General features: G+C 41.2%; 1 protein-coding gene across 2 annotated transcripts in view; it reads right to left on the bottom strand.

The window, feature by feature from the left end:
* Positions 1-954: 954 nt before the first annotated feature.
* The window catches only part of HSD17B4 (hydroxysteroid 17-beta dehydrogenase 4), an 88047-nt gene continuing 65382 nt past the window's right edge, over positions 955-23619 (bottom strand). For both annotated transcript variants that reach the window (XM_047083778.1, XM_047083786.1), the window contains exons 20-24: positions 22621-22707; positions 18048-18134; positions 16690-16828; positions 7061-7188; positions 955-1291 (exon numbers count right to left, since the gene is read on the bottom strand). In XM_047083778.1, coding sequence (XP_046939734.1) covers positions 1202-1291; positions 7061-7188; positions 16690-16828; positions 18048-18134; positions 22621-22707 — 531 coding nt within the window. In that variant the 3' untranslated portion in view covers positions 955-1201. The remainder of the gene's footprint in view (positions 1292-7060; positions 7189-16689; positions 16829-18047; positions 18135-22620; positions 22708-23619) is intronic.

Genomic DNA, 23619 nt, shown 5'->3' with positions numbered 1-23619 from the left:
TCCGCATCCTGCTCACTCATTAAGCCAACAATCCTGAGGCGTGCCTTTGTGTTCCCCCACTGTGCTAAATGTTCCAATTCCATGTTTCTGAGACCGTTTCCCTTGATCCCTGAGCCTCCTGAAGCGAAGTGCCAGGCCACACTCCCCGAAGCCCTATTTGGGACTGAAGATGGTCCCCCAGCTCCTGAGCAAGTCAACAGCGGTCTCTGAGCACACTCGTCGGCCCCAGGTCACAGTCCGTCCGTAGGGCAGGCCGTAATCGGTGACTGGTTAGCGCAGGGCAATGCTGACGGGCACCAGAGCCTCCTCTGTTCTCTCTCTGCCTCCTCTGCTTACCACTCTCCACCCAGGCGTTGATCCCCACATCTCCAAATACATTCCTGCCCGGAGATCTCCACGTCAAAGCCCAGTGGCCAGGGAACGCAGCCCATAACAGCCCTCTCTGCACACATGTTCTCGGCCGCACTCCACAACTGGAATTCACTCCATCTCCGACCTTGGCATCCCACTTGCTGGTCGCCTCTGCTGCCGACCCATCAAAAGGGCATCTCCTCGGCACACATCATCCGAGCTAAAATGGTGGGGAAAACACCAGTGTGACAGCACTTGCCTGTGACCTATTTCTGATTTGAGAGTACTGATTAAACAAGAAAATTCTTATTTTTGGTAGATTTACAGGCATTCTATGAAAATAAAAAAATTTCAACAAAACCGAGGCGAGAAGAAGGAAAACTATTTGGGAACATAAAGACGTTTTTCCTGCTTTAAAGCAGAACACTGTCATAGCAAAGTATGGAAAAATAAGTGAATACATGTGACAATTCATGTTAAAACTGGGGCATCAATACATTAGAGAACAGAAATCAGCAAAACAAAGTGCAAAAGACATCAAAGTGGCTTTCCTCATTTAATGTTCCTTTCCACTTATAAATGCTATCACAGTTCTAAAGAATTGGGAGAAAATTTTTTATTATGAAGATATAGCTCTAAGAACAGAAAGATAATTACATGCTAGCTTATAGTTCATTGTAAAAAATAATTATAACGTGAAAAGTTAGTAAAAAATTAAAATCTGAAAAGTTATCTAAAGTCTGAAAATGTTAAGCAGAGTCCTCTGTATCTTGGCTGTGATCACTTTTGCATATCTGGGAGAGGAGAGTACTTAATTTCTCTATTCTTAATTAATAAGGTGGTGTGTCCTTCACAGCTTGGCATAGTCTTTAAGAATCATCTGAAGCTTCTGGCTTAGCAAGATGTTCCCTGTGGCCTTCAGTCTGCCACTAAAGAATGCCTGGAAAGGAAAGCGGGACAAAAGAGCGCCAGACTTTATCATGTTGCATTTCATTTCTTTTTTGAAAAGATCACTGTTCAGACTGAATACAATTGAGATAATACCTCTGGACGACAAAGGCAACTTTTACCTAGCAATAATACTTTAATGATTATAGATAGTACCCAAATTCCTAGATACCTAAGGAAACAAACAAACAAAAAGACTCCTTGTGTATTTTGGAAAACCACAGAATAATTTATCTGAACTGACAGATCTGGGAGTTCTGTGTCTCAACCCACACTTGGATGTCGGTCTATGTTCTTAAATGTGAATTTAAGACCCTATGAATATAGGGCTTTGCTGTAGTCCTGACAATACAAGTATTTCTTACTCCTTGAAAGAGAAAGCCATGTAATGACAAAACAACACCATGTAACTAAGTAGCGAATCGGCCCTGTGCTGTAGCATCAGAAGGGCTGGGTTAAAATCGAGGCTCTGCCACTTCCAAGCAAGGTGAGCTTGGGAAAATTACTTAAACTCTCTGAGCTCCAGCCTCCTCATCTACGGGGGCATGACAACAGTACCTAAATAACGCAGCTGTGTCGCTGAGCTGAACGAAATAGTGTGTCAAGTGCTTAGCTTAGCGTGTGATGTGCGGTAAGGGCCTATCAAACGTGTCATTATTACCAAGTGAAGGCTGGAGAGTTCCAACACTACAGAATCGAATCGCCTGTGGGCCTGGCCTGACACAGAGACTTGTCTACGTTCCTTAAGTTCACCCTCGCTGTCAACTTCCCTCGCGGTAAGAAAACACACGTCAAAGTTCATACAGCTAATGGGGAAATAGTATATAGACTATGAAGTGAAAAAGAAATCCCTAGGTTTTTAGATAGATGGAAAAAAATGTAATATCCATGTATTCTTACCATTACAAAGCAGCCTAGGAATACAGTCTCACCTGAGAAGCCAAGCCATCAGCTTGCAGTGAGCCTGTTTCCTGCCAGTCGACAGCTGAGAAAACTTGAGAGCTGTAATAACCGGCTCAAGGCCACAGCGCCAGCGAGAAGCGGGGCTAGGCCTTGAACTCACACGGGTTCTTCCTCAACACAGCCTCCGGCTTATCAACATACAGCAACTTGATCTTAGAAGCAAACCCTCATCAACTGGAGGGAAAGCCAAAACTACACCAACTTCTTATCCCAGAAAAAAATAACGGGGAACTCATTCACAATCAGGATCAACTGCGAGGGGTCCAAAGAGGAGCCTGGGATTTCAAAGCTAAGACTGCTTTCGCGGGGCAGTGACAGGAGCTACGCTCCATGAGCCTGGCAGAGGCGTCAGTACCGAGACCTGCCTGCTGGGGTCCAGCTCTGAGACGGACCTGCCACCGAGGATCAGAACACCTAATTCCTTGAAGTAGATACACCAAAGGCAACGAGGACGGGTGTCTTAGAGTAGAAGAATTCTGTACAGAGATCTCTGTCCCTATCTATTTCCTTAGGATAGATTCCTAGAAGAAGAAATACTGAATCATGACACAACCACGCTTGCCCATCACCAGCGTGCAAACTGTGTGGCACAGTATGGAACAATATGGAACATTTAACATTTTCGAGGGAAATACAGGGACATCAGTGAAACACAACTCTTGCTTGGACCTAATCACTTAATAAAGGGCTGTTAGGTATTTCTCTGAGCCTAGGAGTGCGAGGCAAAAAGTACTGAGACCGCAGGTTGCCACGAAGGAACAAAGTCTGAAGCCCTCCCACAGTGCTTTCCAGAAAGACTGTACCCAGTTTATACTCGCTCCAGCTACCTGTGAGTTCTCTTATCCCAACTGTAACAATACTGTTCATTTTAACCTTTGAAAATTTGAGGCAAAATGACATCCGCTAATTTGCATTTTGTGGCTACTGGGAAAAATTAATAGTTCTTATGTACCTAAGTCATTTCTATTTATTGATTACTGGATAACTTTTGCTAACTTTTTTCTATGTGGTGTTTTCCAGAGCGTTGCAGAGGTTACTGACACCACTCTACCGTGTATCGTCGTTGTCTGTGTTATTTCCCCCAGGTTTATGGGACCACCTCAAGGAGTCCGACAAGCTGGCGTTTTCAGTTTCCCCATGGCCTCAACTGCTATTGGTGAGCTCCTGTTCCTGATTTTTATCCTTGCTTTCATCTGCTCAAGTATCAGTGAGGGCCCACAGTATGCTAGGTGATAATCTAGGCAGGAAATAGGTTATCTTCCTCTGTTCCCATGGAGCTAACATTATGGTAGGGGAGTCAAAAAATAAAATGTAAGCAAGTAATTAAAACCTGTTATAAACACTAGGAAGGAGAGAGCAGGATGCTATCTCACATCCTTCCTAACAGAAAGGAACTACTCTGGATGAACTGAAGCCAGCTCTGCCAAAAGCTCAGGGGACAAGCTCCAGAAAAGGCAACGGCACAGACACCAAAGCAGTAAAAGGTGATGGGAAGAAATGGAGAGAATGAACAATGTGAATGAGTCAGCATTCTAAGTGGGGAGACAAACGGTGTGGGCTGAAGCGAGAAAAGACGAGCAAGAAAATCGCCACGCAGGACACGGGAGATTGGTAGTCTGGATGTCATCCAAGTGCAAACGGAAATCTTAGGGAGGTTTTCAGGTAGGGCGACCAATAATCTAATTTACATTTTTAAACGGTTCCCCTGGACCCTGTGTGGAGAACAGACTGGTGGAGAGGCAAGTTTGGAAGTAGTAAGACCAGCCAAGAAGCCATAGGAGTAAGCCAGCGGAGATGCTGGAGGCTTGGATCGTGGTGGTATCTCTAGCGGGGAAGGTGGAGGATGAATGTTAAGATATATTATGGAGAAAGATCAGGCAGGATTAAGGACAAACAGAATACAGAGGTATAGAAGGAAGCCAAGACAATCCTTACATTACCAAGCATATTAACTTGTATAGATAGATGGTAGTGCCATTTACGGAGACAGAAAAGACTGGGGGAGAAAATGAACTCATGAGTTCTATCTTAAACGACGTCAGTGAGAGATGCCAGTAAGACCTCCCATCAGAGGGTCAGGTGGAGAGATACCGACAACACTGTGGAACTCAGAGAAGACAAGTCGGACATTTAGATCTGTGAGTTTTCAGCACATCCAAGGCTTTAAATACCATAGGATGGAGGAACGCATTTGGGGAAAGACGTTACTTAGAGAAGAGCCCTGAAATGAGCCCTGAGAAGCACCAAATTTAATGGGTGGGGTGGAAGAAGAAGACAGTAGAGGAGATTAGGAAAAGCCAAAGGTACAGAAAGCAAAACAGAAGAATATGGTGTCAAGAAAGCCAAGGGATGACATCATTTCAAGAAGTTGGTGGTTAACTCAGTTGAATGCTAAGAAGGGCTAAAGCAGACTTGGAATGCAGTAAAAGATAAATCAGAAGAGAGATGAATGAACAAAGGGTCACTTGTTGGAGAAGCCATTTTTATGAATCATGAGGGAAGCTACCAAGGTCAACAAGAGTCGGTGGCAGAGAGAGAAAGACTGTATATACGAGGAGATGCGGTCTCTGATGACTGAAGACTAATGACCTTAGCACTGAGGTTGGGGAGAAGGTAACAAAGCCAAATGGCTTCAGAAAAACTCCGATATTAATTAGAATTTCTCAAAGGATTATCATTAAGAACAATAAGTAGCTAGATTTCTGTTAAGTTTTTGCTTCTGCTTTTATTTTTTACATTTAATCCCATTCCGTCTGGTGGTGACTTAGGTACATGGAGTGATGAAAGCACTACCATTTCCTATGCCACTGCCCAGTGCCATCCACTAAATGATCCATTCACCCCCAAGGGTCTCGTATTCCTGGCAATTACAAAAATGTTTCCCTGATCCTACATTAAATCTTTATATGAGGGCACCTCAAATGTAACACGTCTAAAAAAGAACTCCTAACGACCCACTCTCTGCCCTGGAGTCAATTTTCCACTCAGCGGCCAGAATGACCTTTCAAACTCATGCCACAATGGCTTCCTATCACACACGAGATCTAGACTCCTTGCCAAGACTGCGAAGGTCCTGTGCAAACCAGCCCTTCCCCACTCTCCCACTCCTCCCCTCCCAGTGCTCTTCACCTGTCTCCTCACAGTTAAAGTGCTTCAGTAAAGTCCGGCTACTCCTGCATCAACATTTCGTGTCCTTGGCCTCATGGTTCATGCATGAGCACTCACTTTGGCCAGTGCTCTGTCAGGCCTTTTTGGACAACCCCATCTCAAACAGTTCCCCTAGCCTATCACCATCTAATCCAGGGGCCAGCAAACTACAGCCTGCAGGCCAAACTCTGAGGCCAGTTTCTGGAAATACAGTTTTACAGTTGGAACACAGCCCCATTCATTTACTTCCATATTTTCTGTGGCTACTCTGACTCTACAGGGGCAGAAGTGAGGGGATGCAGCAGAAACCATCGGGCCCACAAAGCCTAGAATGTTCACTAGGTGACCCTTTACCGACAAAGTTTGCCAACCAGTGCTCTGACCCATTACTGTGCCTTATTTTTCTCAATACCTGAAATTAGATTTTTTTTCCCTTCCACTCCAGAACTAAGCTCAAACGGTAGGGGGCACTGTCATGTTGAGCCATACCTAACGCCCGAATCAGAGTTAAGTGCTAAGTAAATTTCTGGGAAGGAACCAACTGCGGTCAGCTGGTGCGAAGCACCAGACTGAGCTCTTCGTATACGTTATCAGGTTTAGTTATGACTATTGTTTGGGATTATCACAATTATTGTATTAACTTTACTGTTGAGAACACTAGAATTTAGAGAGTAAGTGACAGCGTGGATTCAAACTCAGACCTATCTCATGTCAAAGATCATATTTTTAACACTACACTAATTACTGTACAGTTCTTTTTAAATTAGTCTTTCTACCCAGGAAAAGTGCACTTTCTCAGGTATCCAAATTGCTCTGCTCCTTGTAAACTTGCACAACTGTTCTCACATAGGCTTTCCTTGTTCGGCAAGTCACTGGCATTTTACAGTTTGTGTTGTGATTATAAACAACTTTTATTTTCAGTGACATCTTCTACTTGGGTTCACTGCTGTGTGAAAGCTATTTTTTAATAATAATTGAATATCCAACTGCTTGCTTGAAGCCCTTCATTCTAATAAATAGTAGTTGATTCTCTTGGGATTTCTAGCTACATGATCATGGTTTGAAAGTAACAAGTTTTTCTCCTCCATTCTAATTGTTACATCAGTTTCTTTAATTTTGCGTCTGTGGTTTGGCCAAAAGTCTCAGAACAATATTAACTAACAGTGATCTGAGAGGGCAGCCTTGTCATAAGCATTATTTTCCAGGGAAAGGCCTCTAAATGTTTCATCTTATTAAGTAAGACACCAGCTGTTACATTCTATCCTTCTATTTCCAGTTTTCAATGATGATTAAGACAACTTATTAATCTTCTACATCAGGAATGAATTTCTAATTTCATAAAGTATCTAGTAATGCATGGTTTTTCACCTCTGAATTAATGACAGAATATATTTAAAGGTCTAGATGTGGGTTTTATATTGTTCTAGTCTATGCTGAAGAAGAACGTCACCCCCAAATTCAGTTTTAAAAGGTGTTATTTGGAACTCCTTTAAAAATATATATGATCTGTCAACCCAGATATTGATATCAACTGTGCCTTCTTCAAAGTTGTAAGGAACCTGTCTTATAAATCAGCATTTGGGAGTCAGCTGAAAACTGCAATTGTCAAATAGGAAGCAATGATGATGAATGGACTTGTTAAGAACATTACCTTCTGAGGGTCAAGCTTGCCCAGGACTACCTCCATGAAATCTTCGTCTGAAAGTGTGAAGGTCGTATCCGCAGAGCCTACTGCAGGGCCTTGATAGACTTTTCCAGAACCATTTTTTAGGTCAATAGCTGTCAAAGATAGGAAGAGAGCAACATGTGTTATTTTTTTTTTTTCTTCACAACAGGAGAGTAAAATAAAGCAAACAAAATGCAAACATATTTATAGTTTCCAAGATAGTGTGGTGCTTTCTACATTACACGTTCTCTGTCATTTAGAAAAATTAGAAAATCCTTTATTTTTCAAGATATCTTTTTTATAAAGAAGTTCTTCACAAGAGTAAAAATCAATAATAGTTTCACTTCACTAAAGAAGTATATACAACAGAGACATTTTAAATGTGAATTAATGTAGAGTAAGATATAAGGAAGCTAAATTGTTGGTGGTTATATGGTTAAGGCCTTTAGGTTCAAATACAAACTCTATAGTCAACAAAGGAAGAAAGCCGAATTTTAAAACAAGTGCATGCTGGATACACCTGGGTGTCTCAGTTGGTTAAGCATCTGACTTTGCCTCAGGTCATAATCTTGCGGTTTGTGGGTTCAAGCCCCGCATCGGCTGTGCTGACAGCTCAGAGCCTGGAGCCTGCTTTGGATTCTGTGGCTCCTGTTGTCTCTGCCCCTCCCCTGCTCATTCTCTCTCTCTCTTTCTCAAAAATAAATAAACATTTAAAAAAAATTTTAAACAGGTGAATGTTAGTTGGGTTGGAGGAAGGAAATACACAATCTAGTCACCTTTTAAATACCTATATTCATCAAAGGTTCTGTCATAGCAAGATAGTCAAAACAGATGCGTAAAAATGTTCTAATTTGTTGTGTGTACTTAGTATTTATTTACAAAATATTTCTTGCCCTAATTGTTGCAAATAAACATTAAAATTTAACTTCTTTTCCAGGGCACCTGGCTGGCTCAGTCGGTTAAGCGGCCGACTTCAGCTCAGGTCATGATCTCACAGTTCGCGGGTTCAAGCCCCGCATCGGACTCTGTGCTGACAGCTCAGAGATGAGCCTGCTCCGGATTCTGTGTCTCCCTCTCTCTCTGCCCCTCCCCTGCTCTCTCTCTTTCTCAAAAATAAACATTAAAAAAATTTTTTTTTCAATTTAACTTCTTTTCCCTTAACTGTTTTTGACAGAAGTATTTAAGTATCCCAGAAAAAGGCTGGGTAACTGGGAAAACTATGAAAAATTACCTTCATTGCTCTCTATAACATTTATAGAGTTGAATACCAAAGCCACAATTTACGAAGTTTTAAGTGCCTCCCATGTGACTGAGGCCATCATCCCCTCCTCCATTGCCAGTCTCTGGAAGGCGCTTTCTCTTGCTACAGCAAAGGAGCTACAATCGCATCACCATCCCTAAGAGTGTGCAGAGAGCTCCCAGCTTAGGGCCAAGCTACACGTGCATGAGGAAAACCCAGAGTGCTTAACTACCTCCTGCTCAGTCCAAGACTTGCTCCAGAGGGAAAATGATATCACTCCAACTCTTCAGAGTACAGAAGTTGGCCAACTAAGGTAAAACAAGAACTCAATGAAAAGTCACCTTGGGGAAGGAGAAGGGGAAGTTTTTGCTTTGTACACTTCGTTCACTCACTCCACTGCTGAGTTGCTACTACAGGTGTCAGACAAACACAAGGTACTAGAAATCACGCGTGAAGAGCAAAGGCTCTGTTCTTACTGGCACTTAACTATGACATGTGTGTTCTCCTGTATTGCTTGTAGAGTTAAACGGAAAGAGAGAAAAAGGGAGGGAGTCAGGAAGGGTGGGGAAGGAAAGGGTGGGAGAAAGACTCTAAACTCTAAAAGGCAAACCTCTGGCGTTCAACAAACAACCTTCATGATGTTAATTCGTCACAAGTGAGTCTAAAAGCCCACACCAGTCCTGCTCAGGAACGTTAGTGGGCTGCACACATCTTAATGCTCAGGTGAGGGAGGAAGGCTCTGAGCTAACGAAGGTTCTTATCTGTCCGCCTGCCCTCTCACTCCCCCTGGTTCTACGTGCGGCTTCACGGCCATGACTCTTGGAAAGCAATATGACTCTCTTCTGTGGAAAGCTAGAAACTAGGACTGATGAAAGAGAAGAGGGCTCAGAGAAAGGGAACGTTCTTAGCAAGAATACAGGGAGTGAGGGGAAAGGATTGGCATGTCCAATTCCAAGGTGGCTCAGGTCATGGTCTACAATATGGCTCGTTCAGGAGACTCATCATCCACCACCATTACCTTGAGTTTACATTCACCCACCGGTAAGGTCACGGTTATTCTTACTGAAATGAAGAAACATACTATACGTATTTTCTTTTACTGGTAGCAGCTATTTTAAAAGCTTTGTGCATGACTTCAGCTCTGTATTTATATGATCATTAAGGCTCCGAAAGAGTCTATGAAAATTTCAGTTGTACTTTACAACATTTAATGGGGGTGAGAGACCATGCCATTTGGAAAACTGGGGATCTCTAAAGGTCTTGGGATATATGTACCTTACAAATCACAAAGGAGAAGGCGGCTGTTTATATTGATGCCTCCTTCCCTGAAGATTATAAATGCTCCGCTGGAACAAGAATGTCTTGTCTGTATCCCCTATACTTCCTCAAATAGAAAGTGCTTAGAAACTATTTATTAATGGATGATTAAAAAAGCACATCGATGAAGCATCTCTATTAAAAAAAAAATAGTAACAACAACAAAATGAAAACTTAAGTTAAAAATAAAGATTTTTGGGGGGCGCCTGGGTGGCTCAGTCAGTTAAGCATCCAACTGAGGCTCAGGTCATGATCTCACGGTTTGTGAGTTGGAGCCCCACGTCGTGCTCTGTGTTGACAGCTGAGAGCCTGGAGCCTGCTTCGGATTCTGTGTCTCCTTTTCTCTGTGCCCCTCCCCCACTTGTGCTCTCTGTCTCTCAAAAATTAATAAATGTAAAAAAAAAATTTTTTTTTAATAAAGATTTGTTTTAAATCACACCATGAAGGACACAATACTTTTGTGCTGTTCCTGCCAAAAACTCAAACTCAAACTAATAATCATGGGAAACACCAAATAAACATAAGCTGAGGAACATTCTACAGAATATCTGGGCTCTATTCTTCAAATATGTCAAGGTCACAAAAAACAAGAACAGACTGAGGAACTCATCCAGATTAACAGACTCAAGAGACCTAATAATGAAATGTAGTATCTGATCCCAATTGGACCCTGGACAGCTCTTTCTTTTTCTTTCTTCATTTCTATTATTGTTGTTATTATTCTTTCTATTGTTACTCTTTTGCTATAGAAAACGTTAGTGGGACGACTGGTGAAATAATAAAGTCTGTAGATTAATTAATACTGTATCAATGTTAACTTCTTGATATTGAGAGTGGTTCTATGAATACATAAGAGACAGTCTTTGTTTTTAGGAGACGCTACTGGACTATCCAGGGAATAAAGGACACTGTATCTGTAAGTTTCAAACGCTCTCAAATGCTTTAGAAAAATGACCATAATATGTACGATGAAAAAAAAACAGTAAAGGATATGGAATAAAATCATAATTTGGAGAAACTGAGTGAAAGACACAGACCAGTTCTCTGTACTATTCCTGCAACTTTTCTGTAAGTCTGAAATCATTTCAAAAGAAAAAAGTACAAAAAGATGTTATTAAGATGAATAGCACCCACAGCAAGATGGAAAGCCATTAACGATTTAAGTGATTTTGTGAGTGAGTGAGTGAGTGAGTGAGTGCGGGCAAGCAGTCAGGGGCTGTGCTGTAGGAGGGGATGTGGTCACGGGTGCTAAGGGAATCGAGAGTAACCTGAGGTAGACACCCCTCCGACACACAGGTCCCCACCCCTGACTGGATGCCATGGTGCTTTCCGAAGGTCATCTCTTCAAGTCTTTCCTGTAAACCCATGAGACGCTTTCGGATCCCAGTCCAAAATGTGGAACAAGCATCCTCAAGCCTGAGTTTATAGCCCAGCTGAGAAACCCTCAAAGGTGAACTGGTTGGTCTGCTAGAAGATGAACACCGACTGTGAAGCTAAGAGGTCCTAATGATCAAACGGTGCCACTGAGGATGAGTGTATTCTGATCTTAACAGAACGCCAGTTGCCAAATCCGTATATATCCTTCCACATTCTGGCAAATTTCTAAGGTCCAAAACAAATGACCTCTAATATTTAAAGAACATCTTTGTCCAGACATTGTTACATAGTGCATAATGGATGCCTGGATCTAGTCCAATTACGTAGACTTAGCTCTATACAATTAATTTCAGTATATATATTTTTTAAACCCAAATAATTTCATTACATAACCAGCAGTATGCAAGCAATAATGCATAGTATTTCTACAATCTTGCTATATCAATGCCAATTCCAATCATGTTCCTATAATGGCAAAGAATACAAATATGTGAAAAGAAACTAAATTTCCTTTAGGGGAAAAACAACCAATTCGTTCAACGCCAACCAGCTTAAACCTATCATCAGAACATATTTGTTACTCAGCAACACTGTATCATCACTACACGGAAAGAAATGGGTCTTTATCAAAAGTTTCAGTAGCGTGGCTATTCTACATCTACCAGATACAATCAAACCACAGATAGATTCTTATTTGGAAACAGAGGGTAATATTCATGTCTAGACTTACAACAAATTGCATCTTTAAGATTCCCGGGCCACAGAGTAAGATGCTCACTTTATTTAGACACAAATGGAGACGCTGGGGCCATCAGCTACGCAGCAGACAGTCTTGTCGGAACAAGGATCTCCCTCCATTTTCTTCCTGCGTGCCATGAAGCACAGCAGCAAAGCGACTGCCCAGAGTCCCACCCGCCATTTCCCTGAGCGTGGTTTCCAAGGCCCTGTCTCAGCTGTGACTTTATTTATCCCATGTTCCCGGCCCACGGTTCCTACCCACCAGCCCGGATCTCAGTCTGCTACAGGTAAGCACCATGGCTTATCCTCTTCTCCCAAACCCCTCCCCTGGCCCACGTTTCACACATCTGGCAACACAGTCAACAACCCCAGCCACACAGGCTCCAAACTCTGGCATCCGTTTGGACTCCTTCTCTTTCCTCTTGTTTTTCAGACATTATCAGTAGCCAAGCCAGTCAATTCTTCTTAGCAATAATCCACATATGCCCTCCTCCCTCCATTCCTTCCATGACCTTCAATTAGGTCTTCCTTCCCTTTCATCTGCAATGCAACAGTCCTTGTCTCTCCAATCTCTGTATTCAAATTTTCCTGTGTCCCGCCTCTAAGAGTGAACAGCCAGTCTTCTCAAATTTGTGATCTGCAACCTAGCAGGGCACCTGGCACATTGTGAACACTCAATTATTACTTGAACGAGCCAATCCCCCTGTTCTGTGAGAGTTGATGACAACTTCTCCATGTCTCTTATCAATTCTGTTCAGAATTATTGATGGACATGAATAGGCCCCGATTCCTTATTTGTACTCCTCCAAGCAAAACGTGTTTCAGAATTCAGAATCTTCCAGATTTCAGGAAGGAAATACAGTGCATAAAACATGTATCATCTATTATGGAAAAGCTGCAACACTGTAACACTCTATACACAGATACACGATTTCTGTACTCAACTCATTCACACCCGGTGAGATGCGGACAATTATTTGCATCATATGAGTTCCAGTCAGGTTCTGGCATCAATGAGTTGGAAGGAAAAAGACCTTTCCAGTTTTAGACTTTGTGGTCTCTGGAATGACGGACAGAAGAAGCTGTGTTTTAATTTTCAGGTAAAGCCTCTGATTCTTTATCATCCTCTATGCCTTCCTGTCATCTTTCATTTCCTCTGAGTTTTTCCTGTTGCTTAGAACAACAGAATGGGATCCAAAGGGTTTAGCAGAACAACTTTTGGCTGGCTTTAGAAATTAACAGCCATGGGGGCGCCTGGGTGGCTCAGTCGGTTGAGCTTCCAACTACAGCTCAGGTCATGATCTCACATAGTCCATGAGTTCGAGCCCCGCATGGGGCTCTGTGCTGACAGCTCAGAGCCTGGAGCCTGCTTCAGATTCTATGTCTGTCTGTCTGTCTGTCTGTCTCTCTCTCTCTCTCTCTCTCTGCCCCTCCCCCCCACTCACACTCTCTCTCTCTCTCTCTCAAAATAAATAAAGATATAAAAAAAAGATTTTTTTAAAAAGAAATTAACAGTCATAGATGTTATAAGCTATATTGCTTACTTATAAAACGTTTCAGTGGGACCACCCTGTTCCTGATTATTTCACTCATACTAACTAGAAAATATCCACACAACACGTTATCATTTTAAAAGACAGAAGGTACCAATTTCAGAACTTAAAAAAAAAAAAAAAAGCAGGTGTGTGATTCATCTAAGACTATATACTCTACATGGCTTTTAGCACTTAGTCAACATACATGGAAAGAGGCTACTGTGTTACAGGTTGTACTAGAAGCAAGAAATCAAAAATTAATCTATAGCCCTTTCTCAGGCTTACCCCCAAGGTCAGATGGGAGGAGACACCTAATTATGAATGATCATAACCCAGTAAGATAACTGTGACAAATAAAAGACTGTTCAAAGGAAATTTAGAGATTTCTTTCTCCCGCTAATGTCCATCTACACCCCTGCAACAGAATCCAAGAATCCCTATAAAAGTAAAAAGCCAAAGGAGAACCTTTATTCAAAAGGGTAAAATACCCGAGGGGCGCCTGGGTGGCGCAGTCGGTTAAGCGTCCGACTTCAGCCAGGTCACGATCTCACAGTCCGGGAGTTCGAGCCCCGCGTCAGGCTCTGGGCTGATGGCTCGGAGCCTGGAGCCTGTTTCCGATTCTGTGTCTCCCTCTCTCTCTGCCCCTCCCCCGTTCATGCTCTGTCTCTCTCTGTCCCAAAAATAAATAAACGTTGAAAAAAATAAAAAAAAAAAAAACCAAAAAAAAAACAAAAGGGTAAAATACCCGAAAGAACAGAACATAAGAACATGGCAAGGCTTTCAACTACATTTTAGAGCCACAAAAAGACACAAATAACAAGATCATTATGTCCTTGATATCATTATATGGTTACATGTTATAAATACTATTTTATACACTATTGTATGGTAATGATATGATATATAACATTATTCATTATTAACAGTGAAGTAAGAAAAACAGGCTTCTCAATTTCTATCTACATAAAGAACTATGTACGGATTGTAACATTTTTAGTAATATAAAACAATGCTCTGTAATCAAACCCTTGTCTCCAGAAGCAGAAATAAGAAGGTCCTAGTGAGCCTCCTCCCCAAAGTTCCTCATCAAGGCCCTGCTTCCGGCTCTTTATGCACATCCGGCGTCCTCATCCCACATCTCTCTGTTCCGTGCTCTCGGCCCACAAGAAAGGAACGGACGGGCTCTCCAGCCTCTCTGAGGCCATCTCTGCCCAGCGAGGCAGAGGCCACACCGGCCCTCCTGCTCCTGGGTGACGACGCACAACAGGCTTCACGGGGCCTCACCTCAAAGACGCAGATACGGCTCCTCTGCAGCCGAAACCAACCCTGACCCAAGGGCCAACACGAGAACGCAGCTAATTCTCCCGAGATTCAGACAAATTTGGTTTTAAAAGACTCTTACTCTCCCCACCTCCAACCACACATGACTGGGTGATGTCGGGAGTGGCATCGGGATAGCAGGAATGGTGGGGGGGGGGGGGGGGAGGGCGGGGAGAAGACGGGCACAGTCCAAGATCGGCAGTTGGAATGCACCTTCTGGGCCAATAAGCCCAAACCCCCAGGTTCTGAGACTCGCACAAGGTCAGTCACTTGTGACGGTCACTCCGGTGACACCCGTGCTCAGCCAAGGTGCAGTGAGGAGCTACGGTCTCCTCTCCTGTCCACCAAGACGCGAACGAGGCTGGGACAGCTAAGAGCAATTTAAAATACTAAGATGTTTAAGAAAAAATCTTTAAAACCGCTTGTGCAAAAAAAAAAAATAAGGACTCCCTAAATCAAGGCATTCAACCATCCATTTCGTGGCATTAAGCGCCAAGATGAAGACGACAGATGCCAACACGGAATCATTTTCTAAGATACCGTAAGCCCAGAGGCCTAGACAGCTTCTACTGCCGCCAGCCACGGTGACACAGTCTGTGACACAGAGACTGGGAAAGCAACAACCAGAAGTGGAAACAGTTACAACACAGCTGAGAATCAGGTCCAATAATAGGTGGCCGACCAAAGGGAACAGTGAACCCTTTCAGGGAAAGCTTTACTAAGGACTGCTCAAGATGAGAAAGCAAGCAAAAAGCTACCGGGCATCGATAGTAAGTAGTTATTAACAGGATTCCAATATTCCCATTTTTCCAGTGGAACTGTCAGGAAAAACCCTTCTCCTGAGTTAATTAAAGGTCATTTGTAAAGGGAAGCACATTTGCTAACACTGTCTACGAGGAAAGTACCAACAAGACAAGGGGCAAATCTGAGTTACTAACACTAGTTTGCCAAGAGTGAAGCTCTTATCTACGTTTCACATCCCTGCAGGGTTCGAGGGTGCCAACTTTGGGACCCATGGTTCCAGCACCTTCTCTCACTATTTACAGATCTCATTCCTCTCCTCTACCAGTATCTTCAAAGATCCTGTGCTGTAATTCAACTTCTAACAGACGTTCCTCCCTAAGGAAAAAGCTGAATTCCATCATGGAAAGATAGACAACGGGAAGGGTGTGATAACACCTGCACACACAGTGTTGATCTACGAAGTTACTTAGATAAAAATTAGACACTTTGAAATTTGGGTGACTAAATACCTATCACGTTTGCCTTCCTTTATCCCCCCAGCGCCCTTCTGAATTAACTTCCTAGAAGCCCAGTGAGTCCCAGAAGAACAAACATCAAAATGTTAACTTAGGGTGGTGGCACTATATACATCCTTATATTCTTCTTTATGCCTTTATAGATCAAACTATATGTCATAAGCATACACTGCTTAAAAGGAACAACAGTTGCTATATTACAAAGAAGGTTGTTAATATTGATCCAAAATCAGTTTAACAAAACTTCTAAATGTTCTTCTAGGAATACATAACAGGAGACTATTTCAAAAAGTTTCAGTTGCTTTAGAGATATATTTTAATTTTCTGCTCTAAGTGAGCATTTATAGCGATGTTTAGTTGTAGGGAAGAATAAAACAAACTGATTTTCAAGGCACTCACAAAGTCAGTCTTAAACAGCAATCTGAGAATTAAGGTGAAACCCAAATTAGTAATGTTTTGGGATGAGGAAAACAGTTTTAAACGTGTCAAAATATAAAGATTTAAAAATATTTCATTTGACCTATAAATTTGCTTTCTGTTGAAGGGGAATTTAAAGACAAAAGAAGCACATAGCTAACAAGACTGTTTAAAAGTACTAATTTCAGTTATATACAATGAAATCTTTAAAAACAGATATTTTCATTTTCACGGATTCTTTACACCTCTGAAAAACACACATGGGTTCAGTGCCCTAAAACGTGTTATGTCCCATGAAAAGGTAGGGTTCACCTACCTTCAAAGACACAGGCTCTAATTATAACAAGGACACTTTACCCCTATGTACTAAGAGTTACCTTAGAACAGGATAAGGTCAGGGATAGGACTTACTCCACTTGGCTGCAGTGTCTCCACCTTTAGTGATGTGCCACTCAAACACAGCATCCACTTTCTTCACCACCTCACGCCCGATATCCCCAAGGCGGCGACCTATTTCCTCAAACACCAGGGTACTCTGAAGCTCCTCACACTGGCAAAAGGAGAAAATTTAATTTTAAAAGTTTGTAAAATGACACAAGGGGAGAAATGATTACAAAACGTATGTGCAATAAAGTGATTTTTTTTAATCTGCATAAAAATAAGGCAAATTAGTTTTTTGCACACCAGCCTTCTTTTACTCTTTCCTTACATTCATTCATGTCACCCAGGACCTCAGTCCTCTTAATGAGGATTTTACTTTTATCAGAATTCAGAAGTAATATTTGAAAAGCACACTCGACAACCTACGTCCTAACTAACTTCAGTAGGAAGACACTGGACAAATCAGTCTAACCTCTGCAGTCTCATCCCTTGCTTTGTAAAATGAGATTAAGTTATATGAAGCCTGATTTTCCTTGGAGCTTTAACACTTCTAAAGTTTTTGATCTTAGATTCTTCTTAAGGGATTTTAATCTTCAGTCATTTATGGGATGACACAGCTCATATGAAACAATTAAAGATCCTGTGTCTGAGAACCTCAGATTACAAAGTTAATACAAAGTTAAGACCGAGAATAGAAACATTTGCATTAAAAGCCTCAGCACGTTAATCGAGTAACACAAATATTTTAATAAATAATACATGCTATTGTTTTCATACTTGCATACAAAGCTTTACACAGATCTTTAAATCAAGAAAAGGCACAGGATATTTAACTTTTTCATCTGCTTTTCCCCAAAATATTGTTAGCTTAAAATTTCCAACGAGAAAAGTGATTCAGGGGCGCCTGGGTGGCTCAGTCGGTTAAGCGGCCGACTTCAGCTCAGGTCATGATCTCACAGTCCGTGAGTTCGAGCCCCGTGTCGGGTTCTGTGCTGACAGCTCAGAGCCTGGAGCCTGCTTCAGATTCTGTGTCTCCCTCTCTCTCTGACCCTCCCTTGTTCATGCTCTGTCTCTCTGTCTCAAAAATAAATAAACATTAAAAAAAAAAAAAGTTTTTTTAAAAAAGAAACAACTGATTCAGTTACTCTAAAACTAAAATATTAAGTGTTTTCTCTTGAAAGCAACCCCAGCGTCTCCCTTTAAAAAGTTTTAAAAATTTCTAAGTTGTCAAAGTATTCCTTTTACTTTCACAGTTTTGAATTATTATCCTTCAAGAATAAGAATCTTTCAGAGCTCTTAATTTTCTAAAGCAACCTGAACACTAGAAGTAATGTTAACTGAAATGCATAACTCAGGAAATGACTGGGATACCAGTTTCTACGACCTACCGCAGAGGATGTCTTAGCTGAAATACCAGATGCTGGCACAAGATCCACATACGCATTTGAAATGACGATGTCTCCGGTTTCATGAATCTTAACAAAGAGAAGAGGGAAAAACACCAGTTCACTCTGATGATTCCAATGAAAACACAGTATTGCCAGAAAACAGTATAAAGTCATTTAAAATTACAGTTTTTCCTCATAAGAAGAAGAAAATAATAATCCAAATTAAATAAAGTTTATAAATTAAATATCAAGATGAATAAACATGGAGTCTTACTGTTTTACTACAACTGTTATCAACCCTAACTGGAGTCAACTGATGCCCTTTTAAAAAATACCTATGACCAAGGTCCCATCTCCAAACTTCTAATTTAAATAGTCTGGGGTGGACCCCTGGCATTCGTATTTGGAGATTTAAAAAAAAAAAAATTTTTATGTTTATTTATTTTTGAGAGAGAGACAGAGCACAAGTGGGGGAGGGGCAGAGAGTGAGGGAGACACAGAATCTGAAGCAGGCTCCAGGCTCAGAGCTGTGAGCACAGAGACCGAGGGCGGGTGGGGGGGGGGGGGCCTCAAACTCACAAACCATGAGATTGTGACCTGAGCCTAAGTCAGACACTCAGCCTACTGAACCAACCAGGCGCCCCGACTGCATTGGTCTTTTTAAAGTAATCCAAATTCTTTCAAATAGGAAGTACACATAGCATAAACAAAATGCTTAAATATACTTTCATCAAAATATTCATTTGAGGAATGCAAATTCTAATTCCTAATACTTCATCTAAAATTATTCCAATAGCTACTCTTTCATAAAATTGTGATATTGCTACAAATATACAGGATAATGTCTAAAAATTAAGGTGGCATTAATGTTGACTTTTAACACTTTAAGAAGATCATTGTTGGGGCACCTGGGTGGCTTAGTCGACTCAGGTCATGATCTCACGGTTTGTGAGTTTGAGCCCCCTGCTTGTGCACTGTCTCTCTCCCAAAATAATAAATAAATAAATAAATAAATAAATAAATAAATAAATAAATAAAACATTAAAAAAAGAAAAGGGCACACTCCTTTGACTACTTGCCATCGTACTTGAGAAAAAAGATTTTCAAACAATTTCTTCATTTTGTTCTAATTATATACAGTGCAAAACATGGAAAGCGACAATTTATGAACAAAATATACTTTAGTAAATTACTTTCTTGTGACCAAGCCAAGCATGTCATTTTGGAATATTAGTTTAAAATGTTTCTTAAAATACAACATGAAGGAAGGAAGGAAGGAAGGAAGGAAGGAAGGAAGGAAGGGGAGGAGGGGAGGTGGGAGGGAAGTAGGAAGGAAGGGGGGAGGGAGAGGACGGAAGGGAAGGAAGGAAGGAAGGGAGGGATGGAGGGAGGGGAGGAGGAAGGAAGGAAGGGAGGGAGAAAGGATCCTATATATAACTAATAGGAAAGAGTATCTCTAATCACTGGGGGGAAAGAGCAAATATAGTGAAAAGATAAGAAGATATACTTAGGTTTTATCAAAATGGCAAGAAGGTATTATATTCAGACATTAAATTATTTCTCAGCCCTTTCAGTTGTATCCATGGAAATTATTTCTGTGCTGTTCATTACTAGAACTGGAGAAAACAGAAACCTGTAATATAGTCATGGACCTTAACACTTTCAGATTTCATCATCTTACTCAAAAAATAAAACTTAATCAAAATAATGAGAAAACAGGAAGGCTCCAGAATATGTGGCACAAACATTAACCATAGGAGGACTTGAGAGAAAGGCACTATGTGAGTTTGTGTGGGCAGAAAAAGAGGAGTGAGCAGTAAGGAGCCGCTGCCTCCAAGGGCAAGGTAAGAGCTTGAAAGGAAACTGAAAAGACAAAAGGCCACAGGAAATGAAGCGTGTACACAAATAAAGTAGGCAAGTGATAGTGCAAGCTACAGGAATTAATGAGGAGTAGGGCAACCACATAAGGAAGAGTTCCACAAAGTTATTCATTTATGAAAGAAATTGTGATATAGTAAGAAGAGCGAGGGCCCTGGGATGTAGGCTTTGAGCCAGAAGACCTGGGTTTGTACCCCGGCTCCACCACCTTCCGTGGGACCAGGAGCTGGTATTTAAGAGACCCAAACCCAGGGCGCCTGGGTGGCTCAGTCAGGTGAGTGTCCAACTTCAGCTCAGGTCATGATCTCATGGTTCATTGGTTCGAGCCCCACGTCACACTCTGTGCTAACAGCCATGGAGCCTGCTTCGGATCCTCTGTCTCCCTCTCTCTCTGCCCCTCTCCTGCTCGTGCTGTCTCTCAAAACTGAATAAATGTTAAAAAAATAATAATAATAATAAAAAGAGAGACCTGAACCCAGATTTTCTTTCATCAAATACAGAGTTCTTAGGTATATTAGAGATAATGGTACAGCCTGCTCAGAGATGTTTAATAGCTACTATTATTATTCATGATGGTGCCTACACTGCCCAACACAAACCATCTGTGTGGTACAAAATGATCAGGCCAAAAAGTACCAGCTTGGTCAACCATATTAACAAAAATTAGCTTTAAAAATCTCACATATAGGGGCGCCTGGGTGGCGCAGTCGGTTAAGCGTCCGACTTCAGCCAGGTCACGATCTCGCGGTCCGTGAGTTCGAGCCCCGCGTCGGGCTCTGGGCTGATGGCTCAGAGCCTGGAGCCTGTTTCCGGTTCTGTGTCTCCCTCTCTCTCTGCCCCTCCCCCATTCGTGCTCTGTCTCTCTCTGTCCCAAAAATAAATAAAAACGTTGAAAAAAAAAAATTAAAAAAAAAAAAAATCTCACATATAAAGGAATGATCGCATGTCCTTTTAGTATTTTACCGGAACACTGCTAACAGCCTCACCCAAACATTACTTAACTCTTTAGGGATACATACTTATTTTGTGGCTTGTTTACTATTCATTAGGCTCAAATTCTGTGACATAAGGTGTTAATTTGTGGATTTTTAAAATTTAAATCCAAGTTAGTTAACATATAGTGTAATAATGCTTTCAGGAGTAGAACTTAGTGATTCCTTTCTTACATAGAACACCCAGTGCTCATCACAAGTGTCTGCCTTAATGCCCAGCACTCATTTGGCCCATCCCCCCACCCCTCCCCACCTCAGTTTGTTCTCTGTATTTAAGAGTCTCTTATGGTTTGTCTCCCTCTCTGTTTTTATCTTATTTTTCCTTCCCTTCCCCTTTGTTCATCTGTTGTGTTTTATAAATTTCACCTATGAGTGAAATCATATGGTATTTGTCTTTCTCTGACTGGCTTATTTCGCTTAGCATAATACCCTCTAGTTCCATCCACAATTTGTGGATTTCTGTATGATTGAGATATCCAGTAGAAAACATACCCATAAGGGTATGGTTTTACTGTCCTGTACAACATTAACTAGTTTTGTCTCTAATTCAGCAAAATTATTTAGAGTGGGTCCTGTTGGGCCATATATTGTTACTCCAATTCTCTTTTGGACCACTTTTATCATCTTGCCGGCTCCCACATTAAGCAATTAGATTTGTCATATTTTCATTTAAAAAAAGAATCTTTTTTAATGTTTATTTTTGCAAGAGAAACAGAACATGGGTGGAAGAGGGGCAGAGAGAGAGGGAGACACAGAAGCCACAACAGGCTCCAAGCTCCAAGCTATCAGCACAGAACTTGACACAGGGCTTAAACTCATAAAGCATGAAATCATGACCTGAGCCAAAGTTGGATGCTTAACCAACTGAGCCACCCAGGTGGCCCTCATTGATGCAATTTAAAAAAAAAAAACTTTTTTATTATGTTTATTTATTTTGAGAGAGAGAGAGAGAGACAGAGTGCGAGCAGGGAAGGGGCAGAGAGAGAGAGGGAGACACAGAATCCAAAGCAGGCTCCAGGCTTCAAGCTGTCAGCACAGAGTCTAGCACGGGGCTCAAACCCACAAACCGTGAGATCATGACCTGAGCTGAAGTCGGACACTTAACAGACTGAGCCACCCAGGCACCCATCATATTTTCATTTTATATCTGCGAAAGAGTGATGCCTTTAATATTCTGAAGATTACATTTTGACAAGTTGATTGGCTGAGTCAAAAAGGCTGGGTTTTCAGAACAGCTGTGCCTCTTGTACAAAGGCAGGCACCAATTCAGTAAAAAATAAAAAAAAAACAAGGGACATAGACACCTTTTCAATTAAAAGTTACCACTGATTAGGGACACCTGGGTGACTCAGTTGGTTAAGCATCCGACTCTTGATTTCAGCTCGGGTCATGATCTCACAGTCACCACATCAAGCCCTGTGTCAGGCTCCATACTGAGCGTGGAACCTGCTTGGGATTCTCTCTCTCTCCACCCCCCTCCCCCCCCACTTTCTGCCCCTCTCCTGCTAACATGCACGCACAGGGGACCATTCTCTCTCTCTCTCAAAATAAATTTTTTTTTGAAGTTACCATTAATTAAAAAGAAACTCTCTAGATTTTCTATCATACCCATAGCACTAACCAAAATAACACTGTAAGACAGAATACAATTACAGGGTGTGGTGAACCAGATAACAAAGCCCCTCTGACTACATTACTCATACCTTGGTTTGGAAATGAATTCTATTTCCTTCTTTCCACATCTCAGTTTTTATAGTCTGTCCTGGATATACTGGTTTTGAAAAACGAACCTTTAAAAGAAAGGAGTTTGGGGGTTAACAATGTTTTAAAATGAAACCTTTCTACTCGTGGGGAAAGAAATTCCAAGGAAGGTTGGAGAACAAAAAAGGAAGAAAACAGGTTTAAATATATTTAAATTCTTAAAAGGACAAAAACAGTAGTAAGAAAAAAATCACAGCAACGATATAGTTCTTATAAGCTCATTCTTTATCTTTCAAAGCACAGAATCCATGAATAGTGTTTAATCTTGAGAAACAGAGACATCATTGTATTAAGGACAGTTATACAGGTAGTCCCAGAACAACTTCATCAATGCAGATGAAAGTACTACCAAGTATATCCAGGGACTAAGATTTGGGGTGGCATCTAGAACAAAATAATCCCACTTCTGATTTCATAATTTTCTATGCCATGTTATTTGCTCTGTGTATGTTTAGCTAATAAGAGTAGCTACAGTAAAATGAAAAGCATGAAAATAATCTGTGTTATTAAAGGCAACACATCAGAAAATGCAATTTCACTGCTGCACAGAACACAACTGATAAAAGCTTTTGGAGCCAATTTGATACTGTCTTAAACTATTTGTTAGTGTCTATCTTTAGACTTAACTTCTGCAAAGATGCTGTGTAGAGACAGGGTTTTTTTGTAATTTATAATAGATGAAAACGTGAAACCAACTTAAAAGTACAAAAACTAAAATCAACATGCAGTCGTCATGTTGACATAGGTATACGTTAATGAGTTCAAATGCAGCCACTTAACATTTTTTAATTAAATTAAGACAAATTACAAAATAGTCATGAAAAAAATGTTTAAGGTAAACCTCAAGTTTTTATTAATGCGTATATACTGACATATGCATGTATGCTCCTAATTAATGAAACAATCAAATTAATCTTTGGAAATTATAATTGTATATGATA

Source organism: Lynx rufus, unplaced genomic scaffold (genome assembly GCF_022079265.1).
Source record: "Lynx rufus isolate CCGP_SWC_20201006 ecotype Redwood Valley unplaced genomic scaffold, mLynRuf1.p SCAF_1, whole genome shotgun sequence".
NCBI lineage: Eukaryota > Metazoa > Chordata > Mammalia > Carnivora > Felidae > Lynx > Lynx rufus.
This window is presented reverse-complemented; position numbering and strand designations above follow the sequence as displayed.